This window comes from Phyllostomus discolor, chromosome 13, assembly GCF_004126475.2.
Source record: "Phyllostomus discolor isolate MPI-MPIP mPhyDis1 chromosome 13, mPhyDis1.pri.v3, whole genome shotgun sequence".
NCBI lineage: Eukaryota > Metazoa > Chordata > Mammalia > Chiroptera > Phyllostomidae > Phyllostomus > Phyllostomus discolor.
Window position 1 is genome coordinate 74,430,933 of NC_040915.2, and position 26,690 is coordinate 74,457,622.

Genomic DNA, 26,690 nt, shown 5'->3' on the forward strand with positions numbered 1-26,690 from the left:
GTTTCCCATCTCCAGCAATTTGTTTCTTGACAAAATTGTTCATAGAAAATGTCTGTTATTATACAAAATTTCAGTTCCTGACCTGACAACCATTTCATGTCAATACCTGTATGAACAGTCATGTATTTCCCAGGCAACAAACAAAGGAGAGAATGTACGAGTAAGAGTATGATTCAGTTTTCAAAAAAAATTACTTCTTGAACAGCCTTCTGGAATAAATTAAGTTTGAGAACCAAAGTTTCACTGTATCATAATCTTCATTTCTGACTGATTCTTGTTTATGGTTTCTATATTCTTTCTTTTTTTTTTCAGTTTTAAAATCCTCAAAATATTTAATTATCCAAGACAGAAATACTGATTTTTTCCCATTAATGATGAGAAGGAACAAGAGATCAAGTTCAATCAAGATCTGACATTTATAAATTTTAAGTATTTGACAGAGCTAAAAGATCAAAGGATTAACTTATCAATTACAGGTAGAGAATACCATTTGTTCATTTTCTAGGTCCATTACAGTAGCTATATATGCAGGGAATCACGGAAGTTCTCAGATCCAATGTCAAATAATGGGGTTTGGGCAAGCACTCTCAGCATCATTTGTGTTTAACAGGCACTCCATGCACATGATGCAGGTAGGGAAACGTGTGTGGGTCCATGCATTAAAGACAAAACAGACCGGTACTATTGCCAAACGTGCAGAGTCACTCAGGGTATTGCTCAACGTTCTTTACACTTAATGGTTCCCATGGAAATAAATGCAGAAGCAGAAATGTGTGCACATCCCAAAGCATCTTCTGCATTTGGTTTCCTGTGCTTTCTTTGCGTTCTGTTTTTCTTTTGCCTTTTCTACCAGTGGTATCAACTGCTGGTGTTCTACTAACGTCTTTAACAATTCCATAATGAGAGGCAGGTAATTGTGCTTCCTTCTGATATTTTCAATCTTATATTTTTTCAATTTCTGTACTTCTTCCTCAATAAGCATCTGGTTTTTGGCCACCTCTGACTGAATAGCACTCAACATGTTACCCTGATCCGTATCGATGGGTTCCTCCTAAAAACACGGCCACAAACCTCGGCAAGCTGTCTCTGTAGCTCAGCTATCTTCTGTTCATAGATCATTTTTCTGTCTGACACAATGGCCATTAAGTTAAATCAAATTTCACCTTCGCTGTACTTTTGTATACTTTTCTCGATGATGGGCCTCACGGTGCTGATCCAGTCATCCTGATTGCACGCACCTAAGTCAATCGGTCCTTCCCGCAGTCTGTCTAACTCATACAGTCTTCCGTTAACGGGAACGTAACTGACAAAGTGAAAAGCATCTTCTTCTTTGGCTGATGTCTTCGCATCAAATTCAAACATCTGCTGTCTGGCGAAGCTGTTGTGTACTTGTCGGATGACATCTGAATTGCTCAGTGCCAAACCTTTCATAGCTGCATCAAAACTTTGTGAAAATTCTTTAAATTCTGATAATGTCTCTCCTAAATGAACATCTTGATGAGTACAGTTCAACAGCACACTTACTATGGCTTGTGTAGCACAAGCATTATTAATTACCTGCTTGGAGAAAAATATTGTGTCGAGTCTGGAGTCCTGAACCACAGAGCCTGCTGGTTCTTCTCCTGGCTGCCACTTGAAAAAGAAAAGCAATCCATGAACAGGCTTCAATTTTTCAAAATTCTCAGGCTCTAAACTCCATATTTCTTCTACTTGGGCACCTCGGCAACCTGGGCGCACCTGCCAGGGATGGGAAGTGCTCGGTGGAGAAGCGGTGGGGGTGCTTAAGGCGTTGGGGAGTGGGGGTGACTCATTTCAATTAAGCCAAGTAAGTAATTGGGAACCTGATCCTGAGGATGCGGCAGTGCAGAAACACAAGGTCCCTGCCCTCGTGGTGTGACTCTCAAAATCGCTGCGGAAACGCGACCGCTTGGGGCTGGGAAGGCGTTTCTATGTTCTCTCTAACACTTACTGACTCTTTGCTTTAGCTCTCACTGAGACTATCCATTCCCCTACTAAGGTCCTTGGGCATCCTTATAACCATTATTTTAAACTTTGCATCTGGTACTTGGTATGTTTCCATTTCAGCTATTTCTTTCAATTCTTTTTTTTTTTTTCTGGGGATTTTTGTTATTCTTTTGTTTGGGGTATTTTTCTTTGTCTCCCCATTTATTCTCTGTGCATTAGGTTGATTTGCTATGATGAAAGAAAGTGTCTTATTGAGCTCAGTGGCACAATCTTCTATACCACCTGAGTTCCATGCTCTAGAAGCATATCGTGGGTTATATGCACCCATGGTTGTAGTTGAGTCTTGAATGCTGTTAGCCCTTTTGTGGGTATAGATAACTCTTCAGACTGTGAGACTGTAAAGGTAAACCTCAACCATCTTGTGTGAGATGCTCTAAAGAGGCTGCCCTTTGAGGTGGCATTTTTCTCAGCAGCTCTGGTGACTGCTGGAATCCCTCTCTGGTTGTACCAGTTGTGTGTTAGTTGGGTTGAGCTCTGGGATGATGTGAAACCCACAGTGGTTTTGTTGGTTCTGGGTCCACTTGTTTGAGGTTCAAATAGAGATTGTTGTCAGACATTGTGTGTAACCAGCCTTGGGTTATTTGTCTGTAGTTACCACACTGTCCATTGTTTGTGTCCATGTCTACTGTGCCTGTATGTGCATGTGAAGGTCCAGTCTGTATAAAAGAGTTGGCTTCTTCATACTTAAAGTTAGATGCAGATCTGTAAATGGACCAAGGATTCCTGAAGTTCATCTGCATCTTTTGGCTACTCTGTCCCTACCTGAGGTATCCTGGTTTTCCTCCTTAGCCTTTTGTTGAGAGACTGTAGGATAAGCACAGGCTAGCTGAGATAGGGACAGTGGCTCCTCTACTTGGGGTGTCATGAAGTCAGCAGGCAGTTAATGAGAGGAAAGTACCCACTGCTTCAAAGCCAAAGCCCTCAATCTCTGCCAGAATCTCCAACAGTAGTTCCCTCAAGTGGGTCTGCTGAAGATTCATGTTGGTTACAACCAGCTATCCCCTTTGCAGGAGGCAGCTCAGCAGCTCTGGACTCTAAAGGATAGATCAAAAGAGTCTTTTGTTGGGGCTGATGCTGGCCCAGCCACAGGAGAAGACTAAGCTCTCTGTCCTGTTCCCAGACAATAACCTCTAAGGGTCTCACACTTTGAAAATCCTTGTTCTGAGCTGCTCTTCCTTCTTGCTTTAGAAATGCACCCAGTGTGGATATGTGGGACTTGGCAGAACTAATCTAAACAGTTTCCCATTGGGAGTGGTGCCTGCAAACCTATGGGGGGGGGAGTGGGCCATTTTTCTTACCTTGGTAGCATAGACTGAGACTGGGTTTGCCTCCGTGCAATGTAGCTAAGCAGTCCAGCACCACCTGCTTGGCACCCATACAGAACTCTCCCCAGGAGATAATTTAAAAATATAAGCTCTGTGTGGCACTGTGCTCACTGCCAAACCAAGCAGGGTGGGGCCCAAATTCCTAGCCCTGCACTGCACTCTGATCTCTCTGTGCAGCTGGTCTAAGCAGAGCAAGACCAGAAGTCCCAGCTTGGCATAGTGCAACATCAAATACATCAGGATGGGCCAAAATTCTGTTTCTCTATGCCTCAAAACTGAGCAGCAGGGATAGCTGAACAGGTGGAGGGCTGACGGAGGGGTGGAAGTCACTCAGTTAAGTCACTATTGGGGTCTCTGCCTAAGGCATCCCCAGAAAATAGAAGACTCCTTAAAGTCATTGCTGGCTGTAGTCAGAAGACCCTTCCACAAGACCCAATTGTGGCAGTGTGATCTTTCCTGCAGTAAGAGCATGTGCCGTGAACTCTCCAGGCTGCTGCTGTAACAGTAGGAGTGCTCTATGTTAGGAGGGTTCACTCTGAGTTCCCCTGAAATCCCCACTGCCAGGTGTTACCCAGATTCTGCTTCTCTTTTCTGTTGCTGTGCATCAGGGATGTCTGTGTAGGGTTGAGATGCCTTACTCCCAGATGGAGAGAGTTCTGCAGGTATTATATCTATCTGGCTTCTCAGCTGCACCTCAACCCCTCTTAACAGTCTCTATGTAGCATCTTCTGTACTCTTTGGGTACAGTATTTCATATAAGCTAGGTTTTGGTGCATTGTTTGGGTTGATTGCTTGGCAATTCAGCTGTAAATTTGATTTTGGAGGCAAGGGACAGTAGACACAGCTTTCATCTACTTTGAAGCCATAATGGGATCTATTCTTGTTTCTTGAGGTAGACCTGTAATGTTATGAATTTTCCTTTTAGGATCTTTTGCTGTGTCCCATAGAGTTTGGGTTGTTTTGTTTTCCTTTTTGTTTGCTTCAAGATATCTTTTGATTTCTTCATTGATCTCATTGTTAACCCATTCATTGTTTAGTAACATCTTATTTAGCTTATTCCATGTCTGTGTGTTTTTCATTTTTTCTTGTGATTGATATCTTGTTTTATACCACTATGATCAGATAATATTCTTTTTATGATTTGAATCTTCTTAAACTTACAGATTTGTTTTTCTGTCTTAACACATGGTCTATCCTAGAAAATGATCTATGTGCACATGGAAAGAATGTTTCTTCTGCTGCTTTGGGGTGAAATGCTCTGAAGATATCAATTAAATCCATCTGATCAAGTGTATTACTTAAGACGGCTGTTTCCTTGTTGATATTTTGTCTGGAAGATCTATCCATTGATGTCAATTGGGTGTTAAGGTCCCTTACTATTAAAAGCATCTCTCCCTTTATGTACATCAAGATTTGCTTTACATATTTAGTGTCCCTTTGTTGGGTTCATAAATGCTTATAATGGTTATATCCTCCGGTATGATTGCTTCCTTCATTGTTATGTAGTCCTTACTTGTCTCTTATTATTGTCTTTGTTTTAAAGTTTATTTAGTAAGATATGAGGGGGGACCCAAAAAGCCTGAAATTTATTTATAAAAATTGTGTATTTAATCTTGTGTGTTTAAACTTCAGAGCACTCTCCATTTGACACATTATACCTATCGAGACATTTTTACTGCTCAGAAACAGCTTTTGAACTTGTCAATTTTGATGCCTTTTACTGCTTCTGCCATTTTTTTGTTTGTTTGTTTCACCTCTTCCCCATCAGCAAAACATTTCCCTTTGGGAATTTTTTTCTTCCGCAGAAACAAAATAAAAGTCACTTGGGGTGAGATCAGGAAAAAAGGGTGGGTAGGGCATGGGGGTCATGCCAATTTCAGTAAATAATTGTTGAATGCTCTGTGTGGTGTGGGCAGATGTGCTCATAAATCACATGTCATGAAATTAGCAAACCTGTTGAAAGAGCCTTCACGAAAATATTCACTGAAGCAAATATGCAGCCTCTCACAACAATGCCAACTGGAACACTGATACAGATAGGTTCCTAGAACACTCAGCCAATGAAGCCTGTACTATAAAGCGTCTTCTCTGAAAAAGATTATTCTATTTTTTTTCTGGGTCCCCCACTTAAATAAGTATTTTTACCCCAGCTCTTTTTCCTTTCCATTTGCATGAAATATCTTTCCCCATCCCTTTACATCTAGTCTCTGTGTATCTTTCTTTTTGAGGTGGGTCTCTTGTAGACAGCATATATACGTGTCTTGTTTTCTTATCCATTCAGCTACACTACATCTTTTGATTGGACCATTTAAGGCATTTGCATTTAAAGTGATTATTGATAAGTACATATTTATTGTCATTTTATTCTTTTAACTATGTCCCTGTTTCTTCTCTTTCTTTTCTTCTTCTTCTTTTTTCTTTTTCTTTCTTCTCCTTCCTCTTCCTCTCCTCTTTCTCCTCCTCCTTCTCACTTTATCTTCTTGTCATTCATCAAGAAGTCCCTTAAACTTTTCTTGTAATATTGGTTTGGTGGTAACAAGCTCCTTTAGTGTTTCCTTGGCTGTAAAACTCTTCATTTCTCCTTCAACTTTAAATTATACCTCTGCTGGGTAAAGTAGTCTTGGTTGTAGATTCTTGCTTTTCATCACTTTGAATATTTTATATTAATCTCATATGATCTAAAATGTTTCTGTTGATAAATCAGCTGACAGTCTTATGGGAGCTCTCTTGCTGCTTTCAAGATCCTCACTTTGTCTTAACCTTTGGCTTTTTAGTATGCTTTGTCTTGGTATGGTCCTTTTTTATGTTCATCTTTTTGGGGACTCTCTGTGCTTCCTGGAATTGTGTGTCTTTTTTTTTACCAGGTTAGAAAAAAATTTAGTCATAATTTCTTCAAATAGTTTCTTGATTCCTTGCTCTCTCTTTCTGCTCTTGGTACCCCTATAAGGAGGATATCGTAATGCTTCATGTTATCTCTTACTATCCTCATTTAAAAGAATTATTTTTTCTTTTTTCTCTTCTTATTGGGTGTCTTTTTTTTGCTACCTTGTCTTCCAAATTATTAATTTGATCCTCTGCTTCATCCAACCTATTATTTATTCCTTATAATGTATTCTTAATTTCAAGTATTGTATTCTTCATTTCTGACTCGTTCTTTTCATAATGGTTTCTGTTCTTTTTCATGTTGTTGTTATTCTCACTAAGTTCCTTAAGCATCCTTATAACCATTTTTTTTTCTATTCAGTATTTGATAAATTGCCTCCATTTCATTTAGCTCTTTTTCTTAAGATTTCTTCTGTTATTTCATTTGGGGCATGTTCCTTTGTCTCCCTGTTTGCTTCCTATTTATGTCTATTTCTATGTATTTGATCAATTTTCTATGACTCCCAGTCTTACAGAGTAGCCTAATATAGTAGATGTCTTGTGGGACCCTGTGGCATAGTCCCTGTTCTTAGTTACCTGTTCTTGGGTGCTCCTTGAATGTCTCTTGTATGGGTTATTTGTGTACTTTTTTATACAAGACTTCATTGCTGTTGGCCCATTCATGTGTGGGTTTGATTCTTAGGATGACTGATTTTGAGAATTAACCCTGACCATAGTGTACAAGCTATTGGAAGACGCTGACCACACAGAGTAGTATTTGTTTCATCAAGGTCTTGTACTGCTGAGATCTCCCTTGGATATGCCACTAATGAAGCTCATTGGATCCTGCCCTTACATTGTCTGAAACTGGTCACAGGGTGTGTTGATTCTGGGGCCTGTTGGTAGGTACTCTGATGCAGGCTAATGTGAGATGGTGCCTGTGAAATGGACCTGGGCAACCTGTTTGGAGCTACAAAGCAATCCATAGTTTGTGGTTGCCTATGCTGCACCTGAGTATGTACAGGAAGATCAAGCTTCACTCTAAGACTGGATTTTACCAGCAATGGGCCTGGGGGAAGGTCAGCAAATTTCCTGGTCATCTCAAGGTTTGCCTTTGCTTGCCTCCACCTGCCAACTTCCTGTTAGGCTCAGTCAGTGAAAGGGCCTCTGGTGGTATCCAAGTTACATGTGATAGGTTCTCAGTTGATCACCAGGAGGAGCAAGAGGTGTTCACCTGATCTATACAGCTTCAAATTTGGTCACATTGCTAGGTCTGAGGTCACTGAGCAAATGTCCCAGAGTATATCAAGTATAGCTTCTACCTTCTGGGTTCTCACAAACCTTTGTGGTAGGGCATGATCTCCAGAATTTGTTTGGGTGAAGGCTTCAGAGTTAATTTGTCTAAACACACCAAGATTTGGTCATGTGAAAGAGAGGCTCTGCACCAGTTGTTCATGCAAAGGAAAAACTAAGTGCTCCAAACCCACACCCCTCAGTCTGTTCTGGATTCTATTTAGATCTTGGAAGGGTGATTGCCACCAGGACTACAGAGGGTTGGGTCACTGGGTGCCCAGAGACTGGGGCTCACAGATCTCTCCTGAGTGAGAGACACCAGTCAGGTTCACAGGAAAGTGGGAGGAATGGCTTCTACCCTAGAACCACAGAGCTCAGTCACTGACATCCCCTGAATCTTCCCAGACCCCTACATCCTAGCCAAGACAGCTGACTTTGCAGCAGGGCAGAAGCTCCACAGGGTGGGTTGACAGAATGTCCAGAGTGTAGGGCTATTATATGGATATTATTACATTTCATGTTGTCCTGCATATCTCTTAACCCCTCTTTGTTCTTCATTGTTTTTGAGTCTTTTTTCCTTTTCTTGCTCTTTCTGGGAGTTTTTTTCTGCCTTGTCCTCCAGCTTGCTGATTCAATCCTCTGTTTTATCTTGCTTGCTTTTGATTCCTTCTACTGTGTTTTTCAATTCAGAAATTGTGTTCTTCCTTTCTTCTTGGCTCTTGATGATAGTTTCTATGTCCTTTTTCATGTTGATATAGTTTGCAGTAAGTTCCTTGTAGTTTCCCTATAGTTTTTGGTAATTCTCAGTGAGCTCATTGACCTTCCTTATAACCATTGTTTTGAACTCAATATCTGATAGTCAATTTTCCTCTGTTTCATTTAGCATTCTTTCTGAGGATTCCTCCTTTCCTTTAATTTGGGAGTTGTTTGTTTGTCTTCTCATTGTTTGTGAGACTCTTCTTGTCTGCCTCTGCTTCATATTAAATTGATCTATCTTGACTCCCTGAGTTTGTGGTGTGAACTTCTATGGTAGGAAATGTGTGTGATTCAGTGGTGCAGTTTCCTTGATCTCCTGAGCTTGATGTTCTTGGAATGTCCTTTATGTTGTTTATATGGGCTCTCTGGATATAATTGGGTTTTAATTGTTGTTGGGTCATTCTTTGGTGGGTCCTTCCATATAGCTGTTTGACTGAGGATCACTCTGCCAACCACATCTTATATACTGTTTTGCAGGTACTGCCAGAGTAAAACCACAAAGCCCAGGGAACAAACCCACATCTGCAAAATATATCCCCTCCACAGTTCCACTATTAACAGCAAATGAACCAATTAAGAAGGGTGTATAGGGATTAAGACTATTACAAGAAAGGAGAGAAATAAACTATAGTATACATTCTAGTGACTTAACATGTATAAACTTGCTGGACAAGAAATGAATGTTAAAAAGCTATGTAGGAAAGAAAATATCACTAATCATGGAGAAGACCAGAATGGATTTTTGTCTTGGTAGCCTCTAGTATTTACCAGCTTTCTTTCTGGATCCACCTCTGGTTGTGTCAGATGTTGCTCTCATCTGACCCTAGGCAGTCTGCTCTGAGACTGCCAGGGATCTAGTGGCTGTGGCTGTCTCCTTCAGTTGTTAATCTAGTCACTCCACACTCAGCAGTGAGCTAATCATGGAGGTGCTTAAGCTTCATAGGGTGGGGAAGAATCCCTCCTGTGGGCAGAGCTGTTGTGTCCTCTCAGGCTGCTGCTGATTGGAGGGGAGTGGTTTGCCTGAGCAGCATGTCTGCTGCCTAGGGGTAATGACTCAGCACCAGGATCCTGGCAGCCTATCTCTCAGTTCTCTCCCCAAAGTCTCCTTCTGCAGCTTCTCCTCAAATGTCTCTATTCCCCTTTGCCCCCCTCTTTTCCAGGGATCTACTGTCTCTGGCTGTCTCGTTCAGTTGTTAACCTAGTCATTCTCAACTGAACAGTCAGGCATAAGCACCACAGATCTGGGGCAGAGTCTCTCCTGGGGCCAGGGCTATTGTTTCCCCTCAGGTTGCTGCTGCTCCTCTGAGGGGAGTGGTCTGCCTGAGCAGGATGGCTGCTGCAGTATGGGGGATGACTCAGCACTGGGAATCCAGCGTTTATTCTCTCAGCTCCCTCCCCAAAGCCTGTGTCCACTATTTCTCCCCAGGTGTCTCTAGCCCACTCTGCCCCTGCCTTTGCCAGAGCCCTGGTTAAGTGGCTACAAATTAAAATTTGTGTGTTGGCCCTTTAAGTGGCTCTTCCTGTCTCTAGCCATCTGTCTCTGTCAGAGAACAACTCTACTGTTTTTCACTGCTTGTTGTTACTTGTGCACTTTTTGGGCTCTGGTCCTGTATGCTGGGAATCCCAGCTTAGGATTTAGACCCCATTCTTCTCAGGGGGATCCAACCAGCTACTTAACTATCCCTCCAGTGTTTCTGCCTATGGGCACCCAGCAGCATTCTCGAATCTCCACTGAACTACTTATCAGTCAGTTAATGAAGATGATTTTTCTGTCTGTCCAAGGTTATAAGGGTTTTTTCCTTGCTGTTGTTCAGTTGCTTGTTCCAGGTGATTTATCCATGATTTTGCTGTAATTCCAGATTGGTCCTGGGAGGAGAGCCGTGTGGTTTCCATAAACTCCTTTGCCATCTTGCCTCCCCTCCATCAATGGCTATTTCTTCCAGACATAATATAAACAAGAAAATAACATACTAAAATGATGAACTAGATCAGATGGGTTCAACTGATATCTTAAGAGCCCTTTAACCCAAAGCTGCAGAATATAGATTCTTTTCAAGTACACATAGAACAGTTTCTAGGATGGGTCACATGTTAGGATACAAAACGTCTCAATAAATTTAAGAAGATTGAAATCATATTAAACATCTTCTCTTACCATAGAGATATGAAACTAGAAATCAGTAACAAGAAAAAAACCTGAAAAACACACAAATACATAGAGGCCAAAAGAACATACGCTCTCCTAAACTGAGTCAGGAAGAAACATAATTTGAACAGAATAATTACAGCTACTGAAATCAAAGTACTATCCAAAGCACTTTAAACCAACAAAAGTCCTGAACTAGATGGATTCACAGGTGAATTTTACCATTTTTTTCAAAGAATCAACATCTATCCTTCTCAAACTATTCCAAAAAATTCAAGAGGAAGGGAGACTTCCAAGTTCATTTTTTGAGGACAGCATTATTTTAATTCCAAAACCAGATACAGATGCTACAAGGAAAGGCACAACTAATGTCATACTCAATTGGGAAAAGCTAAAAGTATTTTCCTTATGAATAGGAACAAGACAGGATTGTCCACTTTTACCACTTCTATTCAACATCACACAGTAAGGTATGATATCTTCAGAGCACTTTAACCCAAAGCTGCAGAATATACATTCTTTCCAAGTGCACATAGAACAATTTCTAGGATGGACCACATGTTAGGACATAAAACAAGTCTTGATAAATTTAAGATGATTGAAATCATAACAACATCTTCTCTGGCCATAATTATGTGGTGTTTTTAGCTCCAGCAATCAGACATGAAGAAGAAATAAAAAGCACCCCAATTAGAAAGGAAGAAGTAACACTGTCATTATTTGTAGATGACATGATACTGTATACAAAAAATCCTAAAGATTATACCAAAAAACTACTGGAACTGAATTTAGTAAAGTAGCAGAATACAAAATAAATGCCCAGAATTCAGTTATATTTTTATACATCAATACTGAACCATGAAAAAGGAAAACTAAAAGTAAATTCCATTTACAATTGTATCAAAAAATAATACCTTGTAATAATTTTAACCAAGAAAGTACAATATCTGTAATTAGAAAGTTTTAAGACTCTGAAAATAATAAATTGGAGAAGATATAAGTAAGTGAAAATATATGCTATGTTCATGAGTAGAAAGACTTGACACCATGGAAATGTCCATACTATCCAAAGCCATCAATAGAGTCAACACAATTCCTATAAAAATATCAGTGGAATATTTCACAATACTAGAGCAAATAATTCAAAAAATTATATGGAACTACAAAAGACCCCCAAAAGACAGAACAATTTTGAAAAAGAAAGAAGTTGGAGGAATCATGCTACCTGATATCAAACTATAGTATAAGGCCATAGTAGTCAAAGCAGCATGGTACTGGCATAAAAACAGACATTTATACCAATAGAATAGAATAGAGAACCCGTAAATAAACCCACAAGTCTATGGTTAATTAATATTTGACAAAGGAGCCAAGACCATACAATGGGGTAAAGACAGTCTCTTCAATAAATGGTGTTTGGAAAATGGGACAGAAACTTGCAAAAATAAATGAGACTAGACCACTTTCTTACACCATACAGAAGAATAAATTCAAAATGGATTAAAGGCTTAAATGTAAACTTCTAGAAGAAAATATAGGCAGTAAAATCTTGGGTGTGTCTCTATGAAATATTTTTTTCCTGATATATGTTTTTGGGCAAGAAACAAAAAAAAATAAGCAAGTGGAACTACATCAAACTAAAAGTTTTTAACAGAAAACTACTGACAAAACAAAATGACAACCCACTAAATGGGAGGACACATTCATTAATGTTGCAGACAGTGGCCCACAGTGTCCATGGCATTATGGATGAGATACGAGACAAATTCACATGGACTACCAAGTCCTGTGGAGGAAAAGGGATGGAATGGCTACCTCTCAAGGGGATGGTGCCTCAGAGTGGCCTGGCCACTCTCTCCAGGGGAAAGCGCCATGCACCCCTTAGGGGGTCTTTTGTAGACAGGCTTTTATTGGGTTTTATTTTGCACAAGAATACAGGTACAGCTTATTAATCATTGTCAGGCAGTAAGGACCAAACAATAGATAGCATACAAAGAACTATTAGGACTTATTCTGAGTCTAGGTCTGTTAGCTAAAGGGCTACACAACTTTGGGAAACAAACTCATTTCCTACTCGGACCTTTATCATTTAATTAAGAGTATTCTTAGCAAAGCAAGTTTCACAGGAGTTTATGTATTCTTTCTGAGGCCTGATTATCTAAGGAACCTGCCCTTTCCAGCACAGGGCTGCACCACCCTCTGTCATTATTTCAGGATTAAGTCAAGCAGAGGAGGCAAGACAGCCAAAAGATTAGGAGACTTCTCCAAGACAGAATGAGGACTCAGGCTTTGTCAAAGCTGAGAGGTGGGAGTCCATTACCCCCTCTTGCTGTAGCCCCCCAAGTCCTTCCCTGGAACCTCCACATGATCATGCCCATCTTAGGTCATTCCCCCTTTGGAGAATCTTACCTGTTATTGGCTAACTGATCAAGCATTGGGGGCCAGTTATGGATGAAGTAAAAGGAGCAGAAGTGGCACTCCTGCCAGGGAGATAAGCTTTGTATCCTTAGTGGCTTATGGTCCAAAGGTTGCTCCCTCAGCCTTAGCCATGTGGGGGTTACAGCTCCTGAAACTAGGCAAGATGGCTCCCAATACACCAATGATATATATGCTAAGGGGTTAATGTCCCAAATTTGTAAGGAATTTATACAACTCAACACCAAAAAAGCAAATACAAAAACAAAAAAAAACAAAAAAAAAACCCCAAGACCCACAACTGGCAATGCAATTAAAAATGGACAAAGGACCTAAATATACACTTCACCAAAGAGGACATACAGATGGTCAATAGACATATGTAAAAGTGCTTAACATCAGTAATTGTCAGAATAATGCAAATTTAAATCACAATAAGATATCACCTCACACCTGTCAGAATGGCTATCATCAATAAATCAAAAAGCAACAGTTGGTGAGGATGTGTAGAAAAAAGGATCCTCATGCCCTGTTGGTGGAAATGCAGATTGGTGGAACCACTGTGGAAAACAGTTTGGAGTGTCCTCAAAAAATTAAACATGGACCTGACTTTTAAGCCAGCAAATCCCCTTTCTGTGTATCCAAAGGAACACAAATTACTAATTCAAAAGAATATATGTGTACTTATATTCACCCTAGGTGAATATTTACAGTTGCCAGCTATAAAAGCAACTCAAGTGCCCCCCAAGAGAGGAGTGAATAACAAAGTAGTGGTACATATATACAATGGAATATTAATTGGCTATTAAGAAATAAAATATTATTATTTGCTACAGCATAGATTGGCCTGGAGGATATTATGCAAAGTTAAATTAGTAAGAGATAGACAAATTCCACATGATTCTGTTTTTATATGGAATCTAAAGAACAATGTAAATGAACAAATAAAACAGAAACAGACTCATGAGTACAGAGAACAGACTGATGATCACTGGGGAGAGGTTAGGGAAACTGGGTGGAAAAGGTGAGGGGATTGAGAAATAAAGTTGGTAGGTACAAAATAGTCATGAGGATGTGAAGCCTAGCATAGGGAACATAGTCATCAATGCTGTAATAACTATATATGGTGCCAGTTGGATGCTCTAAATATTAGTGGGAATATTTTCTAAATTATATGTTGTCTAACTGCTATGCTGTATACCTGAATTTAATATAAAATATTAACATAAACTGTAATTTAAAAATATTTTTTAAATTAAAAGAAGTGAATTTTATCTCTTAAAATCCACTTAATTTTCCTCTAACTCCCCAAAACTGAATTAAATGTCACTCTTTATACATCTGAACACTGAATATACTAGTACACATCTGTCTCATTATTACAATGTATCTCTAAAGTAAGCACCATGCCTCCTCCATTCCTTCCTTCCTTCCTTCCTTCCTTCCTTCCTTCCTTCCTTCCTTCCTTCCTTCCTTCCTTCCTTCCTTCCTTCCTCCCATCTATCCATTTAGTACCTTGGCACCATTTCTGGAACACAGTCAAGAAATGTCTGCTGACTTGAATGTCATACAGCAGAAAAAACAGATTTGGTCTTTGTTATCTTCAAAATGCAAACCCACAAATCTACAGAATGCAGATTTTGCCTTTTATTGGGCAGTAATGCATTAAATGTATTTTGGAAAGGAGTAGAATTTGTCTCATTGACAGTGTTCAAGCAGAGGCTGGAATAGCCACTTGATAAGGTACCATAGTAGGGATTTAGGCAGCCAATAGAGGGTTGAACTTCACATCATGTAACATTGCAATACACCATAATATTCCATAACTTTGATTCACATTTTATATTTTATAAAACAAATGCATTTCAATTGTAAAATCATGTTATGAGGCATAATCAGTGGTTTTGGAAAATGTTTCAAAGGGGAAGCATTTATCTCTGTAAGGAGCCTCAGGTACAAAACCTAGTCTAAATAAAACAATATATATTCCAATTTGCCTTAGAAATCTTTTGAGTCAAGCCCCTCTACCTTTCTTTTCCAATATCTTTGCATATTATGATAGCTGGGCCAAAAGAGGCATTAATATTCATGGTTGAGGTGAGATAGTAGAAATTATTATTCTCTTATGTTACCTCTATACCCCAAATATCTGTCTTTAGTTTCTTATGAAGGATTTAACAAAGGAAATTAATTGTTTGAGAATTCATGAATACATTTCTTTGGGGTCTCTGAACTAAAACGTTGATTTTTGGACTTATTTAAAATAATTTGATCCTTAATATTGTATTTATGACCCAAAATTGAAAATCCTTCGGTATATTTTTTTTGGGGGGGGGAGCAACATTTAGAAAGGAGGTGGCACAAGGCCAATAAAGTGAAAATTTCCTTTCAACTAGAAAGAGATCTTTTCTCCTTTATTTCCTGGGTTAATCTTTGTCATTGGAAACTGAAAGTCAGGGAGAAATGTGTCTCTTTATTATCTGGAAACCAAGCCTGGAGAATATTTTATTCTCATCATGGGCAGAAGACTTGTTTTATATCATTCTTCAGGAAAAATTACCCCATTTTTCTCACAGTAGGATGAGCACACACTTTTATATCTTTCTTGCATGAAAAACAATGTTTGGGTTTTTAAAAATACATGTATGCTCTTTGAAGGGAGGCATATTGCCTTTACTTATGAAAGAGTTGTGTGTAGTAGAAAATGCATTGGATCTGGAATTAGGCACCTGTGTTTTAATTCCAAGGTTGACTCTTACCATTAGGGGACTCTGCAAATACCCCAAATGAGATCATTGAATAAAATAGCCTCTAAAGCTCCCTGCTACTCAAATATTCTCTGTATTCTAAGATTCCAGATGGTACCTCCTTAATGTCCACTACCACACTTGCTCTTGGATTTGACCAATTTAAATGGAGGAAATGGCCTAGAGCTGGTGTTTTGGTTCACATTTAGGATCCTTGACTACATTTTGCACAAAGAATACTCCTCAGAAACAGTGAGGCTATTTCCCCTAGATTCCCCTTCAGGAATACTCTCTTCCCTCATACAAGCAAGGACTGCTAATTAGAGATTTTTAAATTTAAGCATGGGATTCTGTTTTTAGCAATTGCTTCCAAATTTTACCATTTTTCACCAGCACTTTCCTACTGCAACTAACCTTACAAACTACTTTAAATTTAATTTTCTTACTAATTTCCTTTCATTTACTTGATCAAAAATGCATTTGAGATCTTCATTGCTTGTGAAATAAAGCCCACATTTCTACATATGCAATTTAGGGCTCCACACCATGGTCATAACCTGTTTTTCCAAATTTAACTGAGTATAGTTTATTTATAAAGCCTCTGTTCCAAGCAGACTGAGAGCTTCATTGTTGCTCCAAGGTGGGGAGATGAGATTTTTTCCTACTTACATACCTTTGTTCACATTTGTTATCTTGCTCAGATACCCACATTCTTTTTTTTTCTGTAATAGAATAGAAATTCCTCACATTTTTTGTATCAGTTCAAATTTATTCCTCTATTCATTCTTAATCCAGGGGTGTTCAACTTTTTGGTGTCTTTGGGCCACATGCAAGAAGAAGAGTTGTTTTGGGCCACATATTAAATACACAAACACTAATGAAAACTGATGAGCAAAAAAAGAAGGTTTTAAGTAAATTCACAGTCTTGTTTTGGGTCACATTTATATCTATCCTGGGCTGTGTGTAGTTGGTGGGCCATGGGTTGGACACCCCTGCATAGCAAAGTCAACCATGATAGCTCTTAATGGCTATGTAGATGCAACACCTAATTCACCATCAACATTTAGTCCCAGATGTGTTTTGCACAACAGTGCATTTGGCACTTAGCAGTAACTACCTACCAGTGCTAGGTGTATTTTTCTTGTTTTATAACCTGGATTAAAATCTCCTTGAAAGTAAGGATAGTCTTACCCTTGTTTCAGTCTCCTTTGCTTACAAGTCTATATTCCTATATTATCTTGTTCAAACCATCATTAAGATATGGACTTTATGATTTAATAGCTATTTATATTTTTTGTCTTTATAGGTAAGCTATCAGTTACTTGATTAAAAAAAAGAAAAAAGAAAAACCACCTTTTCCCTAGTGCAAGCTCCAGTGCCTGGTAGACACTTAATTAATCTTTGTTCAAAGAATAACTACAGTCAGATTGAACATTGTCAGAAAGGACTGAGCCTGTAAGAAGCTGATAAATTAACTGCCCTATGATCATTCCAAAACATAGGTGAGTGCCTCTGGAAATGAGATGAAGCTTTTCTTTGTTTCTTGACATTTTAAAAAATATTAAGCATGGAACTTGAGCAGATTAAATAGGACTCAATTAAACCCACGAATAACAGCAAGCCTGAAATGATGCTATGAATGGTAGTCATCTAGTTCACTTGAATTTATTTGTGGGTTGTTTTCCTTTTGGGAAGAGAAATGCTAATGAAAAAAATTGCCTTTGGACTACAACTCAGAAGTAATAGGATCTGGCTAGAAATATCTTATAAAAACTCTCCAAGTAAAGCATCTTTTTTGTTGTTGTTGTTGTTCAATTACAGTTGTCCCCATTTTCCCTCCATTACTCTCTCCCACCCTAACCACCCCCACCTCCTACATTCAATCTTCCTTCCCCTACTGTTGTCTTTGTTCATGGGTGCTTTATACATGTTCTTTGACAATACTTTCCCTTCTTCCCCCTGTTATCACCCTCCCTCTTCCCCTCTGGTCACTATAAGTTTGTTCTTTATTTCAGTATCTCTGGTTCTATTTTGCTTGCTTCTTTGTTTTGTTGATTAGGTTCCATTCCTCAGTGAGATCATAAGGCATTTCTCTTTCACTGCCTGACTTATTTCACTTAGCATAATGCTCTCTAGTTCCATCCAAGCTGTTGCAAAGGGTAGGAGCTCCTTCTTTCTTTCTGCTCTGTAGTATTCCATTGTGTAAATGCACCACAGTTCTTTTACCCACTCATTTACTGATGGGCACTTAGGTTGCTTCCAGCACTGGGCTATTGTAAATTGTGCTGCTATGAACATTGGGAAGTATAGGTTCTTTTGAATTGGAATTTCAGGATTCTTAGGGTATAATCCCAACAGTGGAGTTTCCAGGTCAAAAGGCAGTTCAATTTTTACTTTTCTGAGGAAATTCCATACTGTTTTTCCACAGTGGCTATACCAGCCTGCATTCCCACCAATAGGGCACTAGGGTTCCCCTTTCTACACAACTTTGTCAGCACTTGTTGTTTGTTGATTTGCTTATGATGGCCATTCTCACTGGTGCAAAGTGCCATCTCATTGTGGTTTTAATTTGCATCTCTCTGCTGGCTAGTGGTGCTGAGCATCTTTTCATATGTCTCTGGGTCCTCTGTATGTCCTCCTTGGAGAAGTATCTGTTCAGGTCCTTTGTCCATTTTTTAAAAATATATTTTATCAATTATGTTATTACAGTTGTCCCATTTTTCCTCCCCTTTATTCCCCTCTGCCCTGCAACACCCCTCCCACCAGCATTTCCCCCACCTTACCTCATGTCCATGGATTGTACATATAAGTTCTTTGGCTTTTCCATTTCCTATACTGGGGATGTCAAACTCATTTTCACTGGGGGCCACATCAGCTTTGTGGTTGCCTTTAAAGTGCCGAATATAGAGCTTGGTGTTGCCACTGGGTAGAAATATGGTGCTGGGCCAAATAAAATAAGGTAGAGAGCTGGATTTGGCCACTGGGCCTTGTGTTTGCCACCTGTGTTCTATACTATTCTTAGTCTCCCCTGTCTATTTCGTACCTACAATTTATGCTTCTTATTCCCTGTACCTTTTCCTCCATTCTCTCCTCTCCTCCTCCCCACTGATAACCCTCCCTGTGATCTCCATTTCTGTGATTCTGTTCCTGTTCTAGTTGTTTGCTTAGTTTGCTATTGTTTTTGTTTTTAGGTTCAGTTGTTGATAATTGTGAGTTTGTTGTCATTTTACTACTCCTAGTTTTGATCTTCTTTTTCTTAGATAAGTACCTTTAACACTTTATATAGTAAGGGCTTAGGGATGATGAACTCCTTTAACCTGACCTTATCTGGGAAGCACTTTATCTGCCCTTCCATTACAAATGATAGCTTTTCTAGATAGAATAATCTTGGATGTAGGTCCATGCATCTCATGACTTTGGCTGCTTCTTTCCAGCTCCTTTTTGCCTGTAAGATTTCTTTTGAGAAATCAGCTGACAGTCTTATGGGAACTCCTTTCCAGGTAACTCTGTTTTTCTCTTGTTGCTTTTAAGATTCTTTCCTTATCTTTAACCTTTGCAACTTTAATTATTATGTGTCTTGGTGTTGTTCTTTTGGGGTTGAACTTGTTTGGGACTCTCTTTGCTTCCTGGATTAGTATGTCTTTTTCCCTTGCCAGATTGTGGGAGTTTCCTTCATTATTTTTTCAAATAAGTTTTCAACATCTTGTTCTTTCTCTTCTTCTTCTGGCTTCCCTATGATTTGGATGTTGGTATGTTGGGAGATTTCCCAGAGGCTTCTTATACTATCTTTGATTTTTTGAATTCTTGTTCCTTCTTGTTGTTCTGGTTGAATGCTTATTTCTTCTTTATGCTCCAAATTGTTTATTTTAATCCTAGCTTTCTCCCCTTCACTGTTCATTCCTGTAGGTTTTTCTTTATTTCACTTCGTGTAATCTTCATTTCTTCCTTTATGTTGTTGCTGTACTCAAAGAGTTCTTTGAGCATCCTGATCACCAGTGTTTTGAACTCTGCATCTAACATGTTGGTTTTCTCTGTTTTGTTTCATCGGTTTTCTGGAGTTTTGATCTGTTTCATTTGGGCCATATTTCTTTATCTCCTCAATTTGGTAGCCTCACTCTCTTTTTTTTTCTGTGTATTAGGTAGAGCTGCTTTGATTCCATGTCTAGTAGCCTGGCCTATTGTAGAAAAGGCACCTATAAATTGTATGGGGTACAGCCATAGGTAATTTCCAGGGTGGGGCAACCTGCCTCACTGCTTTGTGGCTCTGTGTGGCAAGAACACTTGGAGAGTGTACAGTGCTGCTGCTTGGCTTCTGGAGGTTTTCCCAGCACTCACCCCATTTACAATTACTTCACCAACTCTCTGTATGCAAATGGACACTTTCAGCTGTTGCCCTGGTATTGAATAACAGTGTGTGTGGGTTTGCATACAGTGTAAGACTGTGTGGCTACTTTAAGTGGAATGTTTTTAAAAATCCAGCAGTTTCTTCCATTGCTCCAACCTCTACTGGTTTTTACAATGAAAATTTATGTGGATTTATCTTCCTGATGCTGGAACCCTGGGGCTGGAATCACTCACTCCTAAGGTATCCCTCCCAATTTTTGTTCACCACAGTCAAATGTAGGACCTCCTATTCCACTGCCTATGCTACCTCTCCATACCACAGTTCATCTTCTCACCTCTCTGTTCACCTCTATGTCTTTGCCCCTCTTTCCTGTGTGGATGAATTTGGCTTCTCTAAATTCTTGGTTCTTGGACTTCATACAGTTCATTTTCTGACAGTTCTGGATGTTATTTGTTTTGAGATTTAGTTGTAATTCTCTCTGTGGTTGCACAAGGAGGTAAAGTATGTCTACCTATGCCTCCATCTTGACTAAAAGTTTGGAAAGACTCAGATTCTGATTCAGGAGTTCTGGCATCTGAGATTCTTTATTTCTAACCAGATTACTGGCAGTATTGGTCCTGCTGATAAACAAATCACATGTTAAGTAGAAAAACTCTAGAATCTGCAGTACTGATCACTCTTTTGGGAATTGAACCCTATGTAGAAGATAAATAGATTCTTAGCCCATAATGATAAGATTACTGAATTATAGATGATTAGAGCTAGAAAAATCTTAATGGTAATTCAGTTAATTGCATTTTTTTTGTTTTTGTGTTTAGTTCTAATTTATTCCTCTTTTAAAAAAGCAAAATTGTATGTAGAATCTCAATATATAAAACAGTTAAAAGATTTGATGCTTTTATTAAGTCTGAACAGAGAGTGTGGAGCCAATTCTTATTGTCATGGCTCTCCTCAAAAATTCTAGGTTAGACAATAAAGCGCAATGAAAGCCATCCAAATTTGAAAGGAGGGAGTAAAACTGTCACTGTTTGCAGATGATACGATAGCATACATAGAAAACCCTATAGACGTCACCAAAAAAACTACTCGACCTAATAAGTGAATTTGGCAAAACAGCAGGGTTCAAAGTCAATATTCAGAAATCAAAGGCATTTTTATATACTAACAATGAAACGTCAGAATCAGAAATCAAGATAAGAATCCCATTTGATATAGCCACAAGAAAAACAAGTTACCTAGGAATAAACCTTACCAAGGAGATGAAAGGCCCGTACTCAGAAAACTACACATCACTGAAGAAAGAAATTAAGGAAGACAGAAACAAATGGAAGTGTGTACCATGCTCATGGATTGGAAGAATTAACATCATCAAAATAGCCATACTACCCAAAGCAATTTATAGATTCAATTCAATCCCTATTAAAATATCAATGACATAATTCACAGATATACAACAAAGATTTCAAAAATTTATATGGAACTATAAACAACTCTGAATAACCATGGAAATTTTAGGAAAGAAGAACAAAGTAGGAAGGATCACAACACCTGATATCAAACTGTATTATAAAGCCAATACAATGAAAACAGTATGGTACTGGCATAAGAACAGGCACAAAGACCAAGGGAACAGAATAGAGAACCCAGAAATAAACCCAAATCTCTGTGGTCAATTAAACTATTCAACAAAGGGGACAGAAACATAAAATGGAATAAAAATAGCCTCTTCGACAAATGGTGTTGGGAGCTCTGGACAGCTACATGCAAAAAAATGAAACTCGATTATCAACTTACACCACACACAAAAATAAATTCAATGTGGATAAAAGACTTAAATACAAGTTGTGACATCATAAAAATACTAGAGGAGAACATAGTCAGGAAAATGTCAGATATTCCATACAGCAATATTTTCACTGATATTTCCCCTAGAACAAGGGACATAAAGGAAGGAATAAATAAATGGGACCTCATCAAAATAAAAAGGTTCTGTATGGTAAAGAAAACAACATTAAAGTGAAATAGAACCAACTATATGGCAAAACATATTTGCCAATGATACCTTGGGCAAAGGTTTGATCTCCAAAATATATAAAGAACTCACATTCCAGGAAGACAAACAACCCAGTTAAAAAATGGGCAGAGGCTCTGAACAGATACTTCTCCAAGGAGGACATACAGGGGTCCCAGAGAAATATGAAAAGATGCTCAGCATCACTAGTTATCAGAGAGATGCAAATTAAAACCACAATGAGATACCACTTCACACCAGTGAGAATGGCCAACATAAACAAATCAACAAACAACAAATGTTGGAGAGGTTGTGTAGAAAGGGGAACCCTAGTGCCCTATTGGTGGGAATGCAGACTGATATAGCCACTGTGGAAGAACAGTATGGAATTTCCTGAGAAAAGTAAAAATGGAACTGCCTTTTGACCCAGTAATACCACTGTTGGGGTCATACCCTAAGTATCTTGAAACACCGATTCAGAGAACCTATGCACCCCCAATGTTCATAGCAGCACAATTTACAATAGCCCAGTGCTGGAAGCAACCTAAGTGCCCATCAGCAAATGAGTGGATAAAAAAACTGTGGTACTTTTACACAATGGAATACTATGCAGCAGAAAGAAAGAAGGAGCTCCTACCCTTTGCAACAGCTTGGATGGAACTGGAGAACATTATGCTAAGTGAAATAAGCCAGGTGGTGAAAGAGAAATGCCTTATGATCTCACCTAGAAGTGGAACCTGATCAACAAAACAAACAAGTGAACAAAATAGCACCAGAGACATTGAAATAAAGAACAAACTGACAGTGACCAGAGATGAGGGGGGAGAGGGATAATAGGGGGAGGGCCACCAAAGAGCATGTATAGAGGACACATGGACAAAACCAAAGGGGGTAGGTCTGAGGGTTGGAGCTGGGGATCAGTGGGGCAGGGGAGGCATGGTGGGGTAAAAAATGGAGACAATTGTACTTGAACAACAATAAAAAAAAACTTCTAGGTCATTCCCTTAGATCCCTAGGACTCTGAGTAACACTTTAAAAACTATTAACCTTATTTAATGCATTAGAAAATAGTAAAATAAGACCAACATCCAAATTCTTATTGCTTGTTAGATGTTCTTTCCAGGATGAGGGGCATCATAACTTAATGATTACCTTTATTTGGAAGCTAGCTATCATTGATATGAAGCTTTCTCTGGCTAGCTGAACTCATTCCGATCTCTGACACAGTACCTATTGTTTGCTATATCCTTTGTATCCACAGATAACTCTGCAAACTGAGGAAAGTCACTTAACCCTTTTGGTTTCTAGGTTTCTGACCTATAAAATAAAATAAAAATCATATCCTTTAAATGTTTCACCAGCACAGAGTACCAAAAACCTATGGAATAAAATAAGCATCCAGTTAGTGTAAATTAAATGAGGGCAGAGACTTCATTTCTCTTTTCTACCATAGTAACCCCTGTGAACACTTTGCATGCTGTCTGTCATGAATTGATATTGAATATGTATTTGTTTAATAAATAATGAGTGATATGATGATATCATAACCAAGTAACTATGTTAAACTTGTATTACAAAAATTTAAGGGATCATTAGGATGTCATCATAATTGAATAAGCTCTAAATTATCTGTGGTGCTTTACTTGCTGTTCACAAATGATGCCTTGTGATCTCTGTCTCTGACGTTTGCTTGCTCACAACCTTTGGCAAACAATAATTGAAATATACAGGGTGCTGACATCTGGTCAGTTGGTTTGTCTCCTTGCACAACCACATCAGAATTACAACCAAACTACATAAAAAACATCATTCAGAAAGCATCAGAAATGTAGTTGAATGGAAGTCCTAAAACTGTGGAATTAAAGGAGAAACCACAACAAGACTGGTAGAAGGGGCAGAGACATGGAATGGGTTGGTCCCACACTCAGGCATGGTGGATAAAAATCAGGAGATATACCTCAGGAGTGAGGTGTCCCAATCCTACACTAGGTCCAGGGTCCAGACCCAGGGTCCAGTACCAGGAAGATTAGTCTCCATAACTTCTGGCTATAAAAGCCAGTGGGGACTGAGGCTGAGAAAGACAAAAACTACTGGGGTCCCAGTCAGTTCCTCTTAAAGGGCCCACATTCAGACTTACTTGGACTCATTCCCTCAGAGTCCCAGCACAGAGGCAGCAGATTTAGGCATCAGTGGCATACAGGGACTGAGTGTCCTGCATCATGGTAAGAGTTAGGGGACCACTTTCTCCCAGATAGAAGTGCTGGCAGAGGCCACTGTTCCTTTTCTGAGCCCTGCCCCCAAAAGAGCCACAGAGCTGGCAGACAGGAGCCATACCTGAGACTCTATCAATCTGCCTCACACTGTTTACCCCATCCTGGTGATTACCTAAGGCCATTCTTCATCCACATTTCAGGCCCACCCAAGCTATTTCCAGTGGCTTATCTATATGAATGGCTTGTCTTAGCCCATGCTTCAGATTTTCCTAAAGTCTCTCAACCAAGCAGCACCTCACTTCAGTGCACCATGTACCTCTTGCTAAGTCTCCCCAGGCCAAGCACCACTAGCAGTTAACCTTGGTGCAGCTTGGCCTTATCTGGGCATCTCCAAGCCAAACATAGGCAGCAGCAGCTATCTGCAGATCTCTTTGTAGATTTTGCCTTATGACCCGAGAGAACACAGGTGGTGACTGAACTTAGATGTGCCAACAGCAAACAAGGCTTAACTACCATAGGAGGGTGTGCACAGCCCACACCGTGGGTGCCACTTGAGTACCCAGCTTGGGTAATAGGAGAGGCTGTGCCCCTGGGCCTTATAAGACACCTACTACATTAGGCCACTCTACCAAGGAAGCCTAAGAGATGTAGCAGCCCTACCTAATACATAGAAACAAACACAGGGAGGGTGCCAAAGTGAAGAGACAAAGAAACATGGCCCGAAACTCCAGAAAAAGAACTAAACAAAATAGACACAAGCAATCTGCTGGATGAAAATTCAAGATACTGGTTATAAGGATGTTCAATGAACTTAGTGAGAACCTTAACAGCATAAAAAAGAACCAGTTGGAAACAAAGAGTATGCTAATTGAAGTAAAGAACAACTTAGAGGGAATCAACGATAGAGTGGATAAAGCTGAGGATCACATTAGCAATTTGGACTATAAGGAAGCAAAAAACAACCAATCACAACAGCAAGAAGAAAAAAGAATCCTAAATAATGAGGATAGTGTAAGGAGCCTCTGGGACAACTTCAGAGGTGCAAACATTTGCCTTATGCGGGTGCTAGAAGGAAAAGAGAGAGAACAAGAAATTGGAAACCTATTTGAAAAAATAATGATGGACAACTTCCTTAACTTGGTGAAGGAAATAGACACACAAGTACAGGAAGTACAGAGAATCCCAAACAAGATGAACTCCCAAAAGCTCACAGTAAGGCACATCATAATTAAAATGCCAAACATTGAAAACAAAGGGAGAATCTTAAAAGCAGCAAGAAAAAGCAGTTAGTTATCTACAAGGTAGCTTGCATAAGACTGTCAGCTGATTTATTAAAAGAAACTTTGCAGGCTAGAAGGGATTGGCAAGAAATATTCAAAGTAATGAAGAGGAAAGAACTTTAACCAAGATTACTGTACCCAGTGAAGCTACCATTTAGTATTGAAATGCAGATAAAGAGCTTCCCATACAACAGAAAGCTAAAGGAGTTCATCACCACCAAACCAGTATCATATTAAATGTTAAAGGGTCTTCTTTAAAAAGAAGAAGAAGAAGATGATCAAGAATATTAACAACAAATGACAATAAATACATATCTGTTAACACTGAATCTAAAAACAAAATAAATGAACAAGCAGAACAGAAACAGAATTATAGATACAGAGAACATTCTGATATGTGCCTGATGGTGTGGGGTCAGGAAGGATGGTGGAAAAAGGTGAAGGGATTAAGAAGTTCAAATTGGTAGTTACAGAATAGTCATGGGGATGTAAAGTACAGCATAGGGAATAGGGTAATGAAACACATACTTATGACCAATGGACATGAGCAACAGTGTGGGGATTGCCTGAGGGAGTGAGAGGGAAAACCCCCTAGAGGGGGTAAAGGGAGAAAAATTGGGACAACTGTAATAGCATAAACAATAAAATATTATTAAAAATATGTACAGGATAGGGCAAAAGTAGGTTTACAGTTATTAGTACACAAAACAGTTCTTGTATTATATTTGTTAATTACTGTATTATTTTCCATATGAACAACTGTAAACCTACTTTTGCCTCACACGGTTGGGCTTAAGTACAGTGGGACACAAATCTAATCTTTTAAAAAGAGATAAGAAGAGTTTTTACACAATGTACAGATAAGGGAAATGCATTTTAGATCAGAAACAAGGGCAAATAAATATGCTTTGGTTAAAAAGTAATGAAAGTAGTCACATCTAATTTTAATTTCAAACTAGGCTATACAAAGGATTCTGTCAGCTTTCCTCTGCAAACCTGAAGAAGACATCATGAAAGAAATGGAATTTTCAGGATTTTTCAGTTCCCACTCCTGGCAACAGATTAAAGCATTTGTCAGAGTGGAAGTTAAAGTAACTTCTGGGCAAAGGCCAGTATGAAAAACAATTGCACTTTATGTAAAGAAATGCACAGGTGACAAGTACAAACTCTATTCCTTGCCCTTGTTCATTTTACTGGGGAGCTAGACATTTGAGACATACTGCGTATGTGAATGGGTGGAGCCTGGATGATGAAACAAAGATTTTTCAGCAA

General features: G+C 39.1%; 1 protein-coding gene across 1 annotated transcript in view; it reads right to left on the reverse strand.

Moving 5' to 3' along the window:
- Positions 1-299: 299 nt before the first annotated feature.
- The window catches only part of LOC114510257 (ubiquitin carboxyl-terminal hydrolase isozyme L5-like), an 86,944-nt gene continuing 60,553 nt past the window's right edge, over positions 300-26,690 (reverse strand). Inside the window, 3 exon segments of the mRNA XM_036013664.1 lie at positions 300-1,051; positions 1,054-1,727; positions 1,842-1,933. Of these exon segments, the coding sequence (XP_035869557.1) occupies positions 734-1,051; positions 1,054-1,727; positions 1,842-1,933 (1,084 nt within the window). The 3' untranslated portion in view covers positions 300-733.